At 56.6% G+C, this 19,168-nt stretch overlaps 1 protein-coding gene and 1 long non-coding RNA gene across 5 annotated transcripts; one reads left to right on the top strand and one right to left on the bottom strand.

Annotated features, from left to right (window-relative positions):
* Nucleotides 1-201: 201 nt before the first annotated feature.
* LOC135402415 (uncharacterized) lies at nucleotides 202-2,215 on the bottom strand. Its single transcript, XR_010425123.1, has 2 exons — nucleotides 1,875-2,215; nucleotides 202-1,368 (listed from the first exon to the last, which is right to left on the bottom strand). It is a non-coding gene; the product is annotated as an uncharacterized LOC135402415 (long non-coding RNA).
* On the top strand, nucleotides 908-17,645 carry KLHDC8A (kelch domain containing 8A). 4 transcript variants are annotated; one of them, XM_064635537.1, is made up of 7 exons: nucleotides 908-1,064; nucleotides 5,567-5,633; nucleotides 6,284-6,678; nucleotides 8,407-8,571; nucleotides 9,680-9,895; nucleotides 10,236-10,337; nucleotides 10,518-15,250. In XM_064635537.1, the coding sequence occupies exons 3-7, from the start codon at nucleotides 6,303-6,305 to the stop codon at nucleotides 10,709-10,711; spliced, it is 1,053 nt and encodes a 350-aa protein (XP_064491607.1). In that variant the 5' UTR covers nucleotides 908-1,064; nucleotides 5,567-5,633; nucleotides 6,284-6,302; the 3' UTR covers nucleotides 10,712-15,250. The 4 variants fall into 4 exon arrangements, 3 of the variants coding, with proteins under 3 accessions (XP_064491607.1, XP_064491606.1, XP_064491605.1); XM_064635536.1 differs by having other exon boundaries at nucleotides 920-1,237; XM_064635535.1 differs by having other exon boundaries at nucleotides 920-1,297.
* The last annotated feature ends 1,523 nt before the right edge of the window (nucleotides 17,646-19,168 follow it).

Here is a 19,168-nt window from a genome sequence, read left to right as displayed (position 1 = left end):
AAAGCTGCAGGGGCAGAATTCCCTGGGGGTGCCGAGGACTTCCAGAGCTCCAGAACCCCTTCAAGGGGGTTCCTGAAGGATCAGAAACATCTGCTGGGCTGAACTACAACCAGGAGATCTCCGGGAGGAGCTGGGGAGTTTGAGGGAAGGTGCATGGAAAGGATCTTTTTTTTTTCTCTCTTTTTGGCTTTGGCTTAGAAATGACTTTTCTGCAAATTTATTCTGCGACACTTTGGGGAGAGGAACACGCTTTTAACAGGTTTTTGGAGAAGCAGGTCAGGGAAGTGAAAGCCTGGGAGGACTGGCAGGCTGGGAAGGGTCCTCCATCCCACCCAGAGGGGCCTCTGCACCCTGCCAGCTCCCCGTGGGACGGCTGGGACTGCAGGGAGGGGGATTTGGGGTGCAGGGAGAGGGATTTGGGGTGCAGGGATTTGGGGTGCAGGGAACAGGGATTTGGGGTGCAGGGAGAGGGATTTGGGGCTGCAGGGAGAGGGATTTGGGGCTGCAGGGAGCAGGGATTTGGGGCTGCAGGAGCAAGGATTTGGGGCTGCAGGGAGAGGGATTTGGGGTGCAGGGAGAGGGATTTGGGGTGCAGGGAACAGGGATTTGGGGCTGCAGGGAGAGGGATTTGGGGCTGCAGGGAGCAGAGATTTGGGGCTTGGTTTGGGGCCCTTGTGGGGCCACAATGGGGTGGTACATCCACGGGATGGGCTCTTCCCTCCCCGAGCCTGGGGTCCATCCTCTGGCAGCCAGCCTGGACAGACCCCCATCCCTTCCCGACACAGGGGAGGCAGCTCCAGCTTTCCAGCTCCTACTCTCCCTTTCCCAGGAGTTTTGTTTGCGCTGCCGGGAGGGAGGGCGGGCGAGAGGGGGGGGGAGAGCGGCCGTTCCAGAACATCCTGTGCCTTAAAAGCCATAAAAGGCTTAAGTATGGAGTGGTGATGCTGGGAGCCCGCACGCACCCGCGGCTGCTGCTCCGAGGAGGAGAGCAGATGGGGAAACACCCTCCTCCGTGACCGTCCTACATCTTCCAGAGGGGGAACAGCAGCGCCGCTGGATTTATGGTGATTTTTTTCCCCCCCTCCCACGCAGCATTCCCAGCCCCGGCTGCTCCCGGCGCCGCTCGCATCCCTGGAGGCGCTTGGAAGGGGATGCTCGGAGGGCACCGGGCATTTTTGGGGTGAAGTCGCGGCGGGTTCCTGGCCATGCTCCGCCCGGACTCGGTTTCCCCGGAGCTGTGAGTACCTCTGCTCTTCCCGAGCGATCCCGGCGGGAAGGAGGGAGCTCCTGGCTGGAGGTCAGTGGGTTATTCGGGAGAGGGATGCCTTGGAAGGGAACAGCTTCCTGCCGGTGTCAGGCTTTTCAAACCTTTGAGTTTGAAAAAAACTGGGTTAAAAAAGGTTAAAAAGGATGGGTTTCCCCTTTACTTTTTGTGCAGAAGGGCGGGTTTACCCTTACTTCTTATTTATTTCTTTTTTTATTTTTTGTCCTTCCTCCCTGTAGCCCCCAAATCCCGTATTTTGAGCCTTTCTCCCAGCCCAGGCCCTGGCAGGGACGGGGATGTGCCGTGACCTCTCCCCAGCTGTGATCTGGCCCAGGCTCTTCCCATTCCCTCCGCAGGGATGCAGCCGAAACACAGAGTGCCGGGAGCTCTGGAAACACAACCCGGGAGAGGCTGCAGGGCTTGAAAAAGCCCTTCTGTGTTTGTGACTCGTGCAAAAAAGGAGCTGTTTGTGCAGAGGCAGCTTTGGGGGGCGAGGGGAGGGACGCAGGTTGGGCATCCCAGTCGAGGGGAAGGGGATCCCTTCGGTCCTGCAGGTTGGTCTGGATTAAATTATAACAATGAGCTAAACTGAGATGTGAGCAAATCTTACCTTGTTCTGCTGATTCTTCAGCCCACACGGAGGGAAAGAAAAGGCTGGTCTGGGGTCTTTGTGCTAAAAAATCAAAACAGCTTCTCTCCCTGTCCCGTGGCTGCAACACTCCTGAAATGCTGGGGCTGTGGAATATTCCCTTGCACAGCCTCCCTGCCTTGCTCCTGTCAGCAGCTGCAGGAAACTGCCCTTGGCATGAGGAGGGTGGAAACGATCCCGGGGGGACGGGGATGGGGGGAAGGGGTGAAGCTGAGGGGGGAGGTCGGATGGGTCACAGCCTCCAAACTGCCCCTCCGGGGGTCTGCAGGGGATGCTCGGGGTCAGGAGGAGCAAAAGGAGCTGCCTGTGAGCTCTGCTGCTTTTTGTTTGCTTGGTACAATTCATTAGCTCCTAATCCTGATGCGTTTCCTCTTTGCTTTTGCCTTTTATTTTAATTTATTTTTTGCCAGCTGGGTGATTTGCAGCGAGAAGGCAGAGAACTAGTGGATTTTTGTTGTTGTTGTTGTTATTTTTCTGGGTAGCTGTTACTATGGCAAGGAAACTTGATTCAGAGAGAGGTCAGCAATGCCAGGCTGAAAATTTCATGCATGTTCTGTTTAAAGAACTCAGCTGCCAGGGTTTGAGCAAGGGAGAAGGAAAAGCACCAGAGTCCCTGGTTTTCAGAGGGTTTCAAGCCTTTCCTGCCTAAAAGTGGGATTTCTTTGCCAACCCAGGCTTGCTGTTCCATGACATTGGGGGCTGAGCTCTCTGGACTGTTGCACAGTTTAGGGGGTTTTGGGGTGCTGAGCCCTTCTAAAAATCTATTTGGTGGCAGAGAAATGAGCTTTATCCCTGGAGGAGGAGGGATTCCTGGTTCCCTTTTGGATGCTGAGCAGAGGGAACGTGGACTTAGAGCTTCCTGAACATTGTATTTCCTGGCTCTGCTGCCTTAAGGAATCATTTCTTTCCAGCAAAGGCCTGAGCCCACACCAGGCTGGAGTTTATCTGCCAGGTTTGGGCAGACAGATCCCAGACCACCACATTTCCCTGCTTCCAGGAGGAAAAGCAGCTCACTTCCATTACTGGGATTGATGGGGAGCTTTGGGTGCTGCTCCCACACCTGAAACTTTCCCTGTGTGTTATTTGGGGTGCTCCTCACCCTGCTGCCTCCCATCACAGGTGAAAACAGCACAAAGAAGCTGCCACTGTGTGTCCCCTCCTTCCTCATCACTTGCTGTTGTTTATTCCTTGATAAAGCTCGGATTTTACCCAACATGGGATGGGATAGCTGGGAAGCTCCAGCTGCAGGTTGGGATTTTGGGGAGATGTGGGGTCCCACCTCCACCTGGAGCTTCCCTGTGTAGTGGAACTGAGCACAGAGCCCCAGGAGAGCAGGAATGCTGATCCCAGGACAGCCTGCCTGAGGTGTCCTGGTCCCTCTCTGCCCCTCAGAGCAGGTGAGTGCTTGAGGAGCAGGAAACACTTCCCTTCTCCAAACTGTGCATTGGATCCTGTGCCTGGAACAGCTCCAGGGAAGCACCCAAATGTTGCTGTAACTGGAATTGCACTGGGAAGAGGGTCAGGAGCAGGCAGGGCTGAGCTGGGCTGTGCCTGACCCCCCTTTTTGACAGTGGGTGACATTCCTGGAGATCTCCCCTCTGTGTCCTCCTTCCTGGGCTTGCACCACAGTCCCTGGGACAGAAATGGGTTGATTCCCTGCCCTGAACCATCTCCTCTGAGCTGCCTTCCTGGGGGCTGTGCTCTGCCATCTCTCCTGCTCTGGGTTTGATGGAGCACAGGCAGCCAAGGCAGAGCTTGAAGGGAGCTGCTCCCTCCCACCTGGTGCTGAGGAGCAGGAGCTGGGATTCCTGCTGGGCTCCAGGTGCTATTCCCAGGGTGTTGCCCCTGTTCCTGCCTCTGTGGTGATGCCTGTCCCTGGAGCAGTGGGAATTGCTGCTGGAAGTTGTTGGGTGATGCTGGGTGTTGGGTTATTCGCAGCCCCTTCTCCCCTGGGAGACACAAGAGCCTTTTCCTGGAGCAGGAGTTTCATGGATTCCTCTGCCCCACTGGTGGCTGTGCCTGTTTTAACCTGCCCCTGGTGACAGCAAGGAGCACGTGGGTTGTGTTTGGGGTTGGCAGATGTGGTGTTCTGGACCCAGCTCCTGATGGGGCTGTGATGGGAGTCCTGGGTCTGACCCATTCCCAGAGCTGGTGGTGGAAATCTGGGATCGTGCTGCTGGAGTCAGTGGAGCTGATGGTTGGAGGGAGGAGATTTGGGCTCTGAACTGAGGGAATTTCACTCCTGGAGCAGCAAAGCTCCCAAATCCTGGGGAGAGGTGGGATCAGGAGGAAGGGGGAAGCAGCGCCGAGCACGGACATCTCTCCCTGTTCAGCCCATGGATCCCTCTGACACCCCCCAGTGCTTGTGAGAAACCACAATTCATGGCAGGTAATAAACACCAGTGACCCAGGGGCTCTCCAGGATGAGCCCAGTGTGCCCTGCAGGGTGAAGAATGGCTTTTCCTTGGAGTGTCCCAGCACAGGGAGCTCAGTCCTGCACACCAAGAGCCCTGACCCCCTCTCAGCGGGTGCTGGGGGGGCTCCCCCTGCCCAGCCAGGCTCCACATCCACTTGGAAAAGACCCTGGAGGGTTTGTAGGTGCTTGCTGAGCTCTTAAAGCAGGGATTTTTGTCCTGCAGGGGCAAGGTTTGGGTGCTGGAGTGGGCTCAGCTCCTCTGGTAGAAAAGCAATTTCCCTTCCTTTTGATTTCAAAATGTCAGTGCTTCCAATTAGTTTGGGATAATGAAGTGGTAATTCCCTGTCCCTGGCTGCAGTGCACTGAGGGGGTGGCCAGCAGGTTTTGACAGTGCTGACACATTGCTTCCCAGGGAGATGCAGGTGATGCTGGAGACAGAGGACGTGGGCACAGTGTTTCAGCTGACCTTGATTTTCTTTAAATAGCATGGCAAAGGAATAGCAGGTTATTTGTATGCCAAGGCAGCTGAATGCAGGCAGAGCTTTGCACTACAGCTGCTGAGGGCTCTGGAGATGCTGGTTGCCCTTCTGGGATCACACCTGGGCTGAATTTCCAGGTCTTTTGCTCTGCTCGTTCCCACAAAGGACCTGCCCAGCACTCCAGAGAAATCCTCAGCCGTCTCCAAGTGCTTTGAGCCACCTTCTGTGTGCTGGTGTGTTGAAAAGGAACCTTTAGGCTATTTTAGACAAGTGTTCTCAAGCTTTGGATGGTCCTTAATGACAGCAGAGAAGCTGCCTGGCACCAGCAGGTTCTGTGTCTGTCAGACATCTGAGTGGTGCCACTTGTGCCTCATCCCAGCACTCTGGAGCTGAAGGAATCGAGGCACAGGGCAGGAAAAGAACTTCTGGGTGTCTGAGTGAGAATCTCTGGTGCTCCTGGAAACAGGAGCTGCCTCTGCTCCTTTGCTGATTTACCCTGCTGGATTTGTCCGTGGAAATGCATGAATATTCACCTGGAAAGAAAATAAATTATTCATGAGAGCAGCAGCCCAGAGCTGCTGGAAGTGCCAAGGCCCAAATCCCGGAGCTGATCCCTTTGCTGTGCTGATGCTCCTGGGGAGGGGGGAGCAGCAGGAGAACAAACTGACTCCAACCCGCTCGCCTCATTAGTTTTATTTTTTATTTCCCCCCCCCCCCCTCCAAACACAGACACCTCTTTTGTTTTGTTTTATTTTTAGGATCGGGCTCTGCATGAGCTTCTGAGGCAGGTCTGGATCTGAGGGATTAGTGGAGATGGAATGAAAGGTACCCGTGGTGCTGCTCTGGGGGGGTGGGTGGCAGGGGGGCTGTGGGGAGGGAGGGAGGGATGCTCTGCTCATGCTCTGCTCCTGCTCTGCTCCTGCTCTGCTCCTGCCTGCCAGGGCAGGAGGGTGTTTGCACTCCCTGTGTCTCTTGTTATTTTTCCCTGGTTTTTCCAGAAGGGCACTGAGGGGCTGGAGCGTGTCCAGGGAAGGGAATGGAGCTGGGGAAGGGGCTGGAGCAGCAGGAGAACTGAGGGAGCTGGGGGGGCTCAGCCTGGAGAAAAGGAGGCTCAGGGGGGACCTTCTGGCTCTGCAACCCCCTGACAGGAGGGGGGAGCTGGGGGGGGTCGGGCTCTGCTCCCAGGGAACAAGGGACAGGAGGAGAGGGAACAGCCTCAGGCTGTGCCAGGGGAGGGTCAGGTGGGACATCAGGAGGAATTTCCCCCTGGAAAGGGTGATCAGGCCTTGGCAGGGGCTGCCCAGGGAGGTTTGGAGTCCCCACCCTGGAGGTGCCCAAGGAAGGCCTGGCTGTGGCACTGAGCGCTCTGGGCTGGGGGACAAGGTGGGGCTGGGGCACAGGGTGGGCTCCATAACCTTGGAGGTCTTTCCAATCAGCCATCCCGCGTCTCCACAATTCTCTGCTCTGCCCTGCAGCATAACCCACCCCCTCACCATGGAGCTGGCCAACACCAAGGACTTCCAGTGGAAATCCCTGGCCCCGCTGCCGAGCCGCAGGGTCTACTCCACGCTGGTGGAGGCCGGGGGGCAGGTCTTCGCCATCGGGGGCTGCGACGACAACGGGGTCCCCGTGGACTCCTTCGAGGTCTATTCCCCCGAGGCCGACCAGTGGACAGCCCTGCCCCCCATGCCCACGGCCCGGGCAGGGGTGGCCGTGGCCACGCTGGGCAAGAGGATCATGGTGGTCGGAGGGGTCGGGGCCAACCAGCTGCCGCTGAAGGTGGTGGAGATGTACAACGTGGACGAGGGCAGGTGGAAGAAGAGGAGCTCGCTGAGGGAGGCGGCCATGGGCATCTCGGTGACGGCCAAAGGCAAGGGGGGAACCTGCCTCCAGGCTGGGGGGGTGGGGAGGGCTGGCGTCGGTTCACAGGGTGGGGGTTGGAAGTTGGACTCGATGGTCTTAGAGCTCTTTTACAACGCAGTTTATTCTGTGACCAATTGGTGCACCAGGCCCAAAAGCTTCCTGGGCAGTGGCACAGGGTTACCTTGTTCTCCAAAACCTTTTCTTTGGCACCAGTTCACAGGATGGTGGTCAAAGGGTGGACTTGATGGTCTTAGAGGGCTTTTCCAACCTAATTGATTCTGGGATCAGTTGGTGCATCAGGCACAAAGGCTTTCTGGGCAGTGGTACAGTGTCACCTTGTTCTCCAGATCCTCTGGCATCAGCTGACAAGGTGGTGGTCAAAGGTTGGACTCGATGATCTTAGAGCTCTTTTCCAACCCAGTTGATTCTGTGATCAGTTGGTGCATCAGACCCAAAAGCTTTCTGGGCAGTGGCACAAGGTTATATTATTCTCCAAAACCTTTTCTTTGGCATCAGCTGACAAGGTGGTGATCAGTCCAAGGTTGGACTCGATGATCTCAGAGGGCTTTTCCAACCTGATTGATTCCCTGCTTGCTGCATCAGGCCCAAAGGCTTCCTGGGCAGTGGCACAGGGTTACCTTGTTCTCCAAAACCTTTTCTTTGGCATCAGTTCACAAGGTGGTGGTTGAAGGTTGGACTCAATGATCCTACAGCTCTTTTCCAACCTAATTGATTTGGTGATGAGTTGGTGCATCAGGCACAAAAGCTTCCTGGGCAGTGGCACAGGGTTACCTTGTTCTTCTCCAAAACCTCCTCTGTGCTTCTCGAAGTTGAACCTCGTGTTCATCACATCCCACCTGCTCAAGATGTTCTGTAGGAGGCTGAAAGCAGATGAACCAGGGGGCTGCTCTGTGTTTTCAGCCCTGGAGCCACAAGGGCCACGACTGTGTTAATCCCTCGGGGATTTTGGGCAGGTCCAAGCTCCAGGGTCTCAAATCAAACTCCCTCAGGGTTTTGAGTGAATTCTGGCCCTTGAGTGCTGCAGATGCTGGAAGAATAGGAAAGGTGCTGCTGGCTGAGGGCAGCCAGGCTGAGAGGACCTGCCTGAGGTTTGGAGCTGGGCTGAAGGTCTCAGAGCCACAGAACAGCTTTGGTTTGAGGAGACATCTCTGATCCAAGCCCAGAAGCAGCCAGGAGAGAGTTGTCTTCATGGCCATGGGCTCAAATCATTGTATGAGGAGGGGAAGCAGCTGGTTTTGTGAAGCTCCTCTGCAAGCTTAACCCCTGCTTTAAACCCCCTGAGCTCTGCCTTCTCAGCCCACCTCATTTCTCACTGTCTGAGGGAATCTGTGGAGCACTGACTTCCTTTGGTGTGCTCTGCCCTGCTTTGAAGAGCCTGGGCTGGGAGCTGTGTTCCCGAGGTCAGGCAGCTCCCGCCGTGCCCCGGGATTAGGGATCTAATCTCCAGGCAGCTCCTTTGAAAGCTGCTCGGTTTGTTTGCTTAAGTGGCTTTAAAAGCTACCGTCAAGGAATGCTTAAAAATAATGTTTACCATCCTGGGGATGATTTTCCAGTCTGAGAATAAGCTTCTCCTGACTGATAAGGCAGGGTCAGTGTGGGGTGAGGGGCCAGGTGTGTTTTTGCAGGGCGAGGATTTCTGGTGCTTTCCTGTCATAATATTGGGATTTTTTTTTTTTTTTTTTTTTTTTTTTTTTTTGCTTTTTGCCCTGTCCAGACTACAGGGTGTATGCAGCTGGTGGGATGGGATCTGACCTGCGGCCACACAACTTCCTGCAGCACTATGACATGCTCAAGGACATCTGGGTGTCCCTGGCAGCCATGCCCACGCCCCGCTACGCTGCCACCTCCTTCCTCAGGGGCACCAAGATCTACGTGCTGGGTAAGGACCAGCCCTGCCTCCTCCTCCTCCTCCTTTGATCTGAGCACTGAGAACCTCCCTGGAAGAGGCTTTTGGGGATGTTCTCCTCCATCCTTCCCTGATTTCTCATGCCCTCAGAAGCACTGGGGGGTTTTGGGGCGGGTTTGGGTTCACAGCTCCGTGATGAGCACAGAGGAGAGCCCCTCCAGCACCCCGGGAGCTCACAGGTCCCTGCTGGGTGGGTGGGGTCCCCTGTCCCCCTCCCCACACTGCTGGAAGATGAGGGTGCAGTGGTGTTTGCCTGCTTGGTTGGCAGCCCTGTGACTGTGCTAAAAGCCCTTGGACTCAACTAATGCACAAAATACTTCAATAAATAAACACTTCTGTGCATTTTATAGCAGCAGCAACTTCACAAAGGGACTGCCTTTGGCAGAGGAAAGACCTGTGTAGTTGGGCTGGAACAAGCCCTTTGCAGGGGACGATTTCCATGAGTTTTGCCTTGTAGAAATGAAAACTGAGGCAGAGGAACGTTGCTGTCAGCTCGTGGCCAAACGGCACGTCAGGATCAAAACACACAAGTCCTGATTTCTCCAACGGCCAGACAGCCCTGGTTTGCTCGAGGGGTGACCAGAAAAGAGCCTTTGATCTATTTTGCACTTTGCTGGCTGCTGGGGAACAGTCTGTGAGCCCGGGAGCGAGCGCAGGCTCTGCCTTCAAAGGCTGAGAATAGCTGCCTTCATCCGAGCCCGATGGGTGCAGGGATAATGTGGATCCTTGGCAGTGGGAGCAGCAGCTGCTCCGGCTCTCCTGCTCTCAGGAGCTTGGCAGCCAGGCCAGGGCTCGCTGGATCCGAGCTCATCTGAATTGCAAAGGCTCCCCGAGCCTGATCCCCGCTCTGCTGGGAATTTGTCAGGATTTAACCAGTGCACACCAAACCCCTCCCTGTGCCAGCGGCTCTGCCGGGGCGCTGGGGGGGGGTGTGCTGGGAAATGAAGGGTTTTCGTGGCATGAACCCGCAGCTGAAGGAGAGGGAGCGCAAAGGTGAAAAATTCCCAGGCTCAGCAGGTGACCTGAGAGCCCAGGAAGCTCCCGTGGTGCCTGCCCTGACCCTCTCCTCCCCCTCTCCCAGGTGGAAGGCAGTCCAAGTACGCCGTCAACGCCTTCGAGGTCTTCGACACGGACACCAGGTCGTGGACCAAGTTTCCCAACATTCCCAACAAAAGGGCCTTCTCCAGCTTCGTGCCCACGGAGGACAGGCTGTTCAGCCTCGGGGGGCTGCGGCAGGGGCGGCTCTACAGGCAGCCCAAGTTCATGAGGACCGTGGACGTGTTTGACGTGGAGCAAGGTGGGGCTGTGCGGGGCACTCGGGGCTGGGCTCGGGGCTCTGCTGGCCTTGCAGAGCACAGAGCTCTCACCTGCTGAGGCCTGGGGCTGCTGGTGCTTGAGCCCAGCCTAGAGGAAGGCCTGCAGTCAGGATTAACAAGCGAAAAGGGGAGACCATGGTTCAGAGGGGGCTGGATTCAACAGCTGCCTCCTGACCTGGTGATGAGGGACCCGACCCATCTCACGGGGTTTTATTACCCCGAGGTGCAGCAGCAGAACTGCACTCCCTCAGGCAAGAAGGTCAGAGGGGTTTTCCAGGAGTGGATGCTCCCATAACACCCAGTGTGTCCTGTCCCTCCCAGGTGGCTGGATGAAGATGGAGCGCTCCTGCTACCTGAAGAAGAGGCGAGCAGACTTCGTGGCTGGGTACCTGAAAGGCAGAGTTGTCGTGGCTGGGGGACTAGGTGAGGCACTGGGGGTGCTGGGAACACTTCTGAAGCCAAGTGTGGGTCACGTGTTATTGTCACAAAGAGGAGAGAGATCCTGGTCCTGGCTGGCCAGGAACAGGGAACAGGGTGCAGAGCACACAAGGGATGCTCAGTGGGCATTCCCAGGTAACCCAGTGCCTCGCTCTGTGCTTCCAGGAAACCAGCCGACCGTCCTGGAGTCTGCAGAGGCCTTTCACCCCGAGAAGAACAAGTGGGAGAGCCTCCCCCCCATGCCCACCCCGCGCTGTGCCTGCTCCAGCATCGTGGTGCGGAACTGCCTGCTGGCCGTGGGGGGGGTGAGCCAGGGCCTGAGCACGGCTGTGGAGGCCCTGTGCCTCTCGGATTCCTAGCTGGATTCCCAGCTGGATCCTGCCTGGAGCAGGACCTGCCCCTTGCTGGCCCTGGCAGTGGCATTGGTGGTGGTGCTGGCAGCTCCCGGGGTCAGGTGAGTGCCACCCAAGCTGTGCTGGGAGCTTGGAAGCCCAGCTCTGGAGCCAGCAGACAGAGCTGCTGGTCCTCTGCTGGGCACTGCTGTTGGAGCCCCATGGAGGGACCCCCCGTTTGGCCAGGGGTCCCCTCCAGTCACCTTCAGAGCTCTGTGGGGAGACTGAGGGGAAGGAACTGCTCTCGGCGCCGGTGCCGTGTCTCCTGCCCGCAGGAGATCTGGGAATTGTCTCCCTGCAGCCATCCAAAGGGTTTGGAGGGGTTGGGGCTATCCAGCCAGGTCAGTGGTGGCTCGGGGAGGACTGTTGTGGTGTTGCCCTCTTTGAGCATCCTGGGATCTCTGTGCTTCCCTGCACGGATCCCTTTGGCTGCAGCCAGGGAACCTCCGAGCCTGCAGCCGGATCCAGGGGATTGTTCCTTTGCCTTCCTAGCAAGGCTTTTCCTGCAGACCTGTAGCATTTGCCTGGCACTTGGGCACAACCTGGAACCAGGGGCTGCCAGTGCTCCCTGAGGGATGAATGCCCAAGGGGTGGAGACCTTCCTTTTGGCACAGGACGAGCACAGATCCTGCCTTTGCTGGGCTTCGTGCAGAGATGGCCTCAGGTCCCAACGTTCCAACCTGGTTTTAGCTACTTTAATCCCTTGGGATCTTCCCTTCAGCCCTGGGAGAAAGGAGCAAAACTGAGCTGTGCCTCTGGTTCTGGCACATTTTCACCCTGGGGACAGGCAGTGGTTTGGGTGATGCAAAAAATCCCCCCCGGGCACCCCTGGCCATTGCCCCTGCTTTGGTTTCACTCTTCCCAGGCAGTTTTTGGGGTACAATTCCAGCTTGTAGCAGTTGCACCATTAAAATTGTCTTTGGAAAAGCCCCTGGAGGAGCCCCTTCTGTGCTCTGGGGCTGTGCCAGAGGGGTGTGACTGTGTGAAAATGTGGGACCCAGACTGGAAAGGAGGAGTGGTGGGAGTCTGGGATCGTGGAATCAGCGCTCTGGGTTGAAAGGGACCTTACAGAGGCCGTGTCATTCCATGGGCAGGGACACCTGGGCAGCCTAACCCAGGTTGCTCCAACCTGGCCTGGGACACCCCAGGGCTGGGCAGCGATGTGACCCCATCGTTTGTCCTCTCCCAAGGCGTCACCTCCCTCATTAACGCGGTCCCGGGGCTGCGGGCGGGGGGTCCCTGTGTCACCGCGCTGTCACACGGAGGGTGCGGAGCTGCTGCCGCGGAGCACCGAGGACACCGTGCGGCGGCCGCGGACACAGCGGGGCCGGGCATCGCTCCCGCCGCTTCCCGGGAGCGGGAGATGGTCCCATCGGCCGGCACCCGGCTCCTTCTCCAGGCTGGATGCCCCATATCCCGCAGCTGGGATGGCAGGGAAAAGGCACCGGCTCTGCCGCTGCCACCCTGCCCACGATGCACATCCCGCCTGCCTGGCTGCACACGCGGCTGTGGCAGCGCCTGTCAGAGAGCCACGGGCTGCTTTGGGTGGGAAAGGACCTTAAAAACCACCCAGTTCCACCCCCCTGCTGTGGCAGGGACACCTCCCACTAGGCCAGGTCGCTGGTCCCGTCCCCTGCCACGCTCCCACCTGTGGTCCTGGGGTTTTCTTCATTTAGGCACCGTGGTTTGGAAGGTGGATAAATGCAAATAGCTGATGGCAGGAAGGAGCTCTGTGTAGCTGCACAGCTCTGGCTGGGATGGAGGGCCAGGCATTTTTATCTGACCACATCCCTGGTGACTCAAGGGCTGCTGGGTCTGGCAGAGCTGAGGGAAGGGGCTCAGAGCACCCCCCTGCATGTGGGTGCCGCCTCCTGACCCCTGAATGCTCACAAATCGTCCCTTTTGAACTACAAAAATCCAAAGAAGATGGAAGAGGCTTGGAGGGAATGAGGAACCTTCTCCTCCAGCCCAAACCCTGCCTCTCCCTGCAAATCTCCATTTCAGCTGCCTCTGCACAGGGTCTGGCTATTAATGAGGAGTTTTCCTTTGTCCTTAAGGAACCTTTCCCACACACACAGCACAGCCTGATGCTCCTCTGCCCTTGGTTTCTCATTAGCCCCAAGCCCTGCTCGGCTCAGCAAGGCCGAGGCTCTGGGCTGGGGGCTGCTGTGCTTTGTTGAGCTGGAGCGAGGGGAGGAGGGATCTGCTGCCTTTGTCTGGCTGCAGCACAGCTGGAGGCTGAGCCTTCGCTTTCTCTCTCCAGAAAGGCTGGAGAGAGTGACAGACAAAGCAATGTCATGGGAATAGGGCTGCTGTAAGACTTGATGAAGAGATGGCAGGGACCGGGGACAGGGCTGGGGGTGACAGGCAGCAATCAAAGCTGGGGATGTGCTGAGCATTCAGAGAGGGAGAAAAGAGGAGCTCTGAGTCTCCACAAAGGGAGAAGCAGGTCCAGGTCAGCTGCCTTTGTAGTGAAACCCAAGCTCTCATCACCAAACAGGATCCTGGTGCATCCCTGGAGCTGCTGGGTCCCAGTGGGGGCCGGTGGCACTGGGTGCTCCTGGCTGGGGGGGCTTCTCCCTGTGTTGGAGCCAATGCAGAGCCCAGAGGAGGGAGGGTGGCATTCCCGAGCTGTGGCAGGAGATGGAGGATTGAGAACCATCTCCACAGCTGCACCTTGATCCCTGCCCTTCCCTGGGATGCTCCTGCTGCCGTGGGAAGCAGGAACCTGCAGGAGATTTGTCCCAACCTGCTGCTGTTTGTCACCCAAGGGCCGTGCCCGCCCTCCAGGGGATGGAGGTGTGACCCTGGCCAAGGCTGGGGAGCGGGGAGGGGGATCAGGTGCTCCTGGCTGTGGGAGCAGGGGGTGGTTTGTGTTGTTTAAGCAGGTCTGAGTGGTTGGTTTGGGCTGAGCTGAGCTCCCAGAGCTCCGAACAGCAGATGGCATCCATGGGCTGAGCTCAGGCTGGAGCAGCACCTCCAGCAGCCCTCCCGCTGCCCTGGCCAGGCAGAGATGGACCACACGGGTGGGATGGCTCCAAAATCCGGTTTTGGGCTGAGCTGCTGGCTCACAGCACAAGGATCCAGCAAAGAAATGGATGTGAAAAGAAAATGCATCTCCTCCAGCATCTTGTTCCCAGTCATCCCCTCTGACCCAAACACCTTCCAGCAGCTGAATTCTGCTCTGGGATCCAAATAGTCCTTAAAGCAGCTGCCCAGAGTCAGCCAGGGAAATGTCTCTGGGGTTGCATCCTGCTGCTGCAGCTCCCTGAGCTCTGCAGTGAATCCCTAGGGAACAGCCAGCTGCAGAGGTTCTTTCCCTGGGTGAGTGCTGCCTGTGGTTTCCTGCAGATGATGCTGAGTGCTTCCAGCCTGGGAACTGGTGCACTTTGGGCCTGCAGGGACCAGGTGAAGCCTCAGCTGTGAGGTTGAGCCTGGTGATACAACCAGTGAAACGTGGCCTTTGATGGGAATTCCCAGTGGTGGTGGGGGGAGCTTGGGTGGCTCTGTGGGGCAGACAACCAGTGTTTGGGGTGAGGGGTGATGGCAGATCCCGCTTTTCCCCGGAATTTTTTGGCTGTTCAACCTTGAGCAAGCCCAGAGGTGCCCTGTGAGAGGGGGAGTGTGAGTCTGTGTGCACAGAGAGGAAGATCGTGTGCGTTGGTGCAACACCCGTGCGTGCAGCCCCCTGGCACTGCCAGTGCACGTGTCCCTGGGGGCCAGGCTCAGGTGTGGCAGCACAGGCAGGGCTGTCTGTGCATCCCAGAGCGACAGCTCCAGCTGCTCTGTGCTCCCAGGGCACTGACAGGATTCCCACCCGGGAGCTCGGGGCTCACCCAGCGCTGCACCCACGGTAGGAGAGCAAATACCTGTGAGCCGCTGTCACCTCCAGCAGGTCCTGCTGCCTGTGACAGCAGAGCTGCTCCCAGGGCTCTCCGGGAGGGGTTTGCATGAATTGCCTCGTTTCCCAGCTCAGTGGGTGGCAGACACGCAGCGGGGCCTGTTGCACCACCGGGGGTTGGTTGGGTGGTTCCTCCCTGCTCTGCTCCCTGGGAGCTGCTGCCCTGGCTGGGCTCGGTCCTGCCCACACGGGAGGTTTTGTGGCCTCCAGGCTGTTGCTGCCCTGGTACGTTGGGCAGGGGTTTTCCCTCAAAACAAACTCAAACCAAGCTGCAGTGTTTGTTCTTGAGGGACAGGGAGTTCAGGGGACTGCCCACCTCCTCTCACCGCACGAGTTTGTTGTGCAACCTTAAAAACCCATCTAGATGCCAGCTCAGGGCTGTATTTAAGGAGAGTGCTCAGACCTCAGCACAGAGGACCTGCTGATGCCAGAGCAGCTGAACCTTTCCTTTAAGTTGTAGACGGTGCTGCAAAGGGAATACTTTAGAAATAAAGCAATCAAATATAAAATAACTCTGTTTCAGCCCGACTTCCCTTCCGCAACACGCAATAAATCTGACCTGCTTTGGAGAATTGCTGTCAGCAACCTTCAGAGTGGATTGGCAATTATCTGGGGGGTCTTTTCTCTCTCCTTTTTTTTTTTTTTTAATGTATGTATTATCTCGGAGCTGCACTGGCACGGGATCACGTTTCAGAACAGCAAGTGCTCTGAACGCTCTGCTGGGACATTCTTTGTCACTGAGCTCCTGTGGCTTTGTCACCCACTTTCTCCTGTCCCTGGGAGGCTGCAGAAGGCTCTGGGCAGGTCCTGCTGCCCCAGTTAGCCCCCAGTTCCACAGGACCCTGTGCCCACCCCCCCCTCCGTGCCCACCCTGCTCCCCGTGTGCCTTTATCCCACAGCCAGCGGAATTCCCGGAGTTTTCCACTGACCTGCTGGGGCTCCACAGATCCCTGACCGGCCCCGTGGCCGTGTCCTCGCCTGAACTCCCCATGCTCTGAGTTTTCTGAGAGGCTTTTCAGCCCCAGCCCCGGCGGCTGCTCCGACACAGTGGCCGAGGGCCCTCCTGCCAAAATCCATCTCTTATTGTCTCCGAGCAGCCTTTGTCTGCACAAACAGGAAACTGCCTCAGCACAACCTCCAGCAGGTCTGGTTGTGGAGCAGAAATCACTCCTGTGCCTTGCCATGGACCCACAAGTTGGGGTTGTCGGGGACAAGGCTCTTTGGGGTCGCTGCTGCCCTTTGGGATCATCTCTGCCCTTTGGGGTCACTGCTGCTCTTTGGGGTCACTGCTGCCCTTTGGGGTCACTGCTGCTCTTTGGGGTCATCTCTGCCCTTTGGGGTCACTGCTGCTCTTTGGGGTCACTGCTGCTCTTTGGGGTCATCTCTGCACTTTGGGGTCACCTCTGCCCTTCGTGGCCAACCCTTCCCAAAAGGGGACTGAGTGTAGTGTTGTGGGGGTGCTGTCACAGAGCTTCAGCCGTGGATTTCTCTCTGGGTAGCTGGGAAGGGAGCTCCTCTGTGCTGCCAGAGCTGCGGTGGCACTGGGGAACACCAGGACACCAGGACACTGCCCCATCCCTGCCAGGTTCCCAACCCCCAGCCAGCCCAGGAATTTCTCTCTGGATAGCCGGGAATGGAGCTCCCCCCTGCTGCCAGAGGTGCAGTGGCACCGGGAAACACCAGGATATGTCACTGCCATCCCCCCTGTCGGGTCCCCAACCCTGCAGGGACACCAGGAGTGGAGTCACCCCCGGCTGCTCCCGCTGCCAGCAGACAAACCATTCCATCAGCATCCGCCGGCGCTGGGACGGATATGGAGTCACTGCCCTGACACAGACGCTTCCTGCCCCGAAAATAAAAGCTCCAGCCCTTTTTTGGGGGGGAATTTTGCTTGGTTTTTTTGGTAAATGCCTCGGCGTTTCTGCAGCCCCACGTGCTGGGTGGGACCTGCCCTGCCGTGACCTCCCGGTGTCTGGGAACGTGTCAGGGGCAGCCTGGAGGGTTGGTTTGTACAGGCTGGTTGATCTGGAGTAGGGGAGGACCTTGGGTGAGGTGGTATAATAGAAAAATAATCCATAAATAACGTATTTTGTTAGTTATATATATATATATAAAATTGTATCTCCGTGGTGCAGGTATAAGTGATTGCTGGTCAGCTGTGTGTTAGAGCGAATATTGGTGTGGAGAATTGCTCAAACCCCACAAATACAGGAGAAAATTGGGTATGGACCCTGCTCAGCCCCTGCCCCCACTTGCCTGGGGTAACTGGGGGTTGCTGGTTGTAACTGGGGGCTTCGGCCACAGGAATTGAATATATTGTGGTTGAATCACAGGGCTTGGCTGGGGTGGGAGTTGCTCCACTGGCTTTTATTCAACAAACTTTCAGATTAAAGTGTCATTCAGACACTGCACATCTCTCTTATCTCTCTGTAGCAATTTCCAAGGCAAACAGCAGAGATCATGTTATCACCTGATAACACACACGGCGGGTGAAAACCCAGAGGAGATAAATTCATATTTTGAGGTGGCTGGTCCCCGGGTTCATCACAGTTTGGATTAAAAGCTCATCAATCCAGTGATCAAAGGAGGTGTGCCACTGATCCAGGGTGGATTGTTCTATAAAAGCAGCCAGGAAAAGAGGTTTGGGGACCTTCTGTGGCTGGTTCAGCTGCAGAGTGAGCAGGACACCAACCCCGTCACTCCTGGTTACAGTTTTTGCTCTTTTCCCTCTTCTTGATGTGCTTCACTGCTCATCTTCCCCCTGGCAATATTCTGTCCAGCTGTGATCCATCCTTGGCTGCAGCACATCCCTTCTCTCCCTCCTGCTCTCCTTGCCTACAGTGACAGGGAGACACAGCAGGACCTGGGTGCAGGATAAAAACATGACCAGGTACTGAGGTTTCCTACAATGACCCCTAAAAATGGGCTTAATGGGCACAAATTCTGCTCACTGAGTCAGTTCCAAGCTAAAAATGAGTGTGAAATGAATGTTAAAGACGAGATTGGCTTTACCCAGAGCAGATGTTACGTCCTGGAAGGCTGGATGGGTGGATGGGTGAGCAGAGGGAGGGAGGGATGGATGGATGGAGGGATGTGTGGATGGGTGGATGGATGGAGGGATGGATGAATGGATGGGTGGATGGAGGGATGGATGGAGGGATGGATGGAGGGATGGATGGATGGAGGGATGGATGGATGTGTGGATGGGTGGATGGATGGAGGGATGGAGGGATGGATGGATGGATGGGATGGATGGGATGGAGGGATGTGTGGATGGGTGGATGGATGGAGGGTGGGGTGAGCTGCAGTGGTGGGGTGTAGAGGTGGCCTCTGCTGTGCTCATTAGCTGTGATAGGCCATAAATGACTTTTCAAAGGGCTCCTGTTGGTACTAATGTGTTTCCCTTCTTCTGCTGATGGATGGGGCACCCGGGAGGAGGATCAGAGCAGCTTCCTCAGTGTTTTCAGAGGGGGAATGGGTTTCACACCTGCCTGAGCACTACCCAGCAGCAGGTGAGGAATGCTGGAGCTGGGGAGGCCACTAACAGAGGGGTGATCATTAAACTTTTTGTTGTCTTTGGCATTTTAATGCCTTGTGGAGCCCTTCCTCTCCCCGTGGGGGGTCTTGCTGCTGTAAGCAAACCTTCTGGGTGAAGTTTATTCCTCTACCAGCCCACGGCAGAGCTGAGCAGAGCCTGAGTCCAAAGGCTGAGCTTTGAGCAGGATGTGGGTGTTTTCAGCGCTGAAATGCTGCTGTGGGGTTTATTTGAAAATAATAAATAAACGAACACAAAGTCAGGAGCCCAGCTTTGAGCAGCTTTCTCTGACAGGGAGCCAAATTCCTTTCATGCTGGTTTTAGTGGACATGCACAGAGGCAACGGGAGAACCCCTGTGAGGGATTTCTAAGGCTGGGGCTGGGGGAGAAAGGGGGAATTTCTGTGGATTTCCCCACTGCTGAGAAAGCCACAGAGCTGCTACAACAGAGGATCCTTATCAGTGGATTCCAGTGGGCTTAGATCTGTGTCCCTCGGCATTTCCATCAAAATGGGCTTCCTGAAACCAGTCTGGAACAAACACATACCTAAGCCTTCCTATCAGCAACACCAAACGCAGAGAAGAATTTATGGGGTCGAAGCAGAAAGAGGAGCTACCCAAGGCTCCTCTTCCTTTCATGGCCGGGGGAGCCTTTGGAAAGCATCCTTGTAAACCAACGGGAGCGTTAAACACGTGCTTGAAGCTAAATGTGAGCTCAGGTGCTTTCCTGGGCGGGTGGGCTGGCCCAGGAGTGATCCACAGCCGGTGACAGCGCTGCTGGGGGAGCTCCCGGTGTCTGGGAGGCACAGACACGACACTTTCCTCTTGGGCGAGTGAAATGGTTTTGTTGATTGCAGGAAGGTAGGTTTGGGCCTTCCCTGCTCGGCTCTTCTGCAATCCCGGGGCTGTGCCCGAACAGGATCCTCATCTGTTTACTTTGACTTTGAAATTGCGGCAGTTTGGACGATCTCAGCTACGCCTTGTTTATC

This window comes from Pseudopipra pipra, chromosome 25 (assembly GCF_036250125.1).
Source record: "Pseudopipra pipra isolate bDixPip1 chromosome 25, bDixPip1.hap1, whole genome shotgun sequence".
In the NCBI taxonomy this organism is placed as follows: Eukaryota; Metazoa; Chordata; class Aves; order Passeriformes; family Pipridae; genus Pseudopipra; species Pseudopipra pipra.
This window is presented reverse-complemented; position numbering and strand designations above follow the sequence as displayed.

Bases quoted from the DNA above. Each gene is read 5' to 3' on its own strand.
- KLHDC8A (XM_064635537.1), top strand. From the start codon at position 6,303: ATGGAGCTGGCCAACACCAAGGACTTCCAGTGGAAATCCCTGGCCCCG. The intron at 8,572-9,679 runs GTAAGGACCAGC...CCCCTCTCCCAG, and splicing joins CACCAAGATCTACGTGCTGG to GTGGAAGGCAGTCCAAGTAC. The intron at 9,896-10,235 runs GTGGGGCTGTGC...TGTCCCTCCCAG, and splicing joins CGTGTTTGACGTGGAGCAAG to GTGGCTGGATGAAGATGGAG.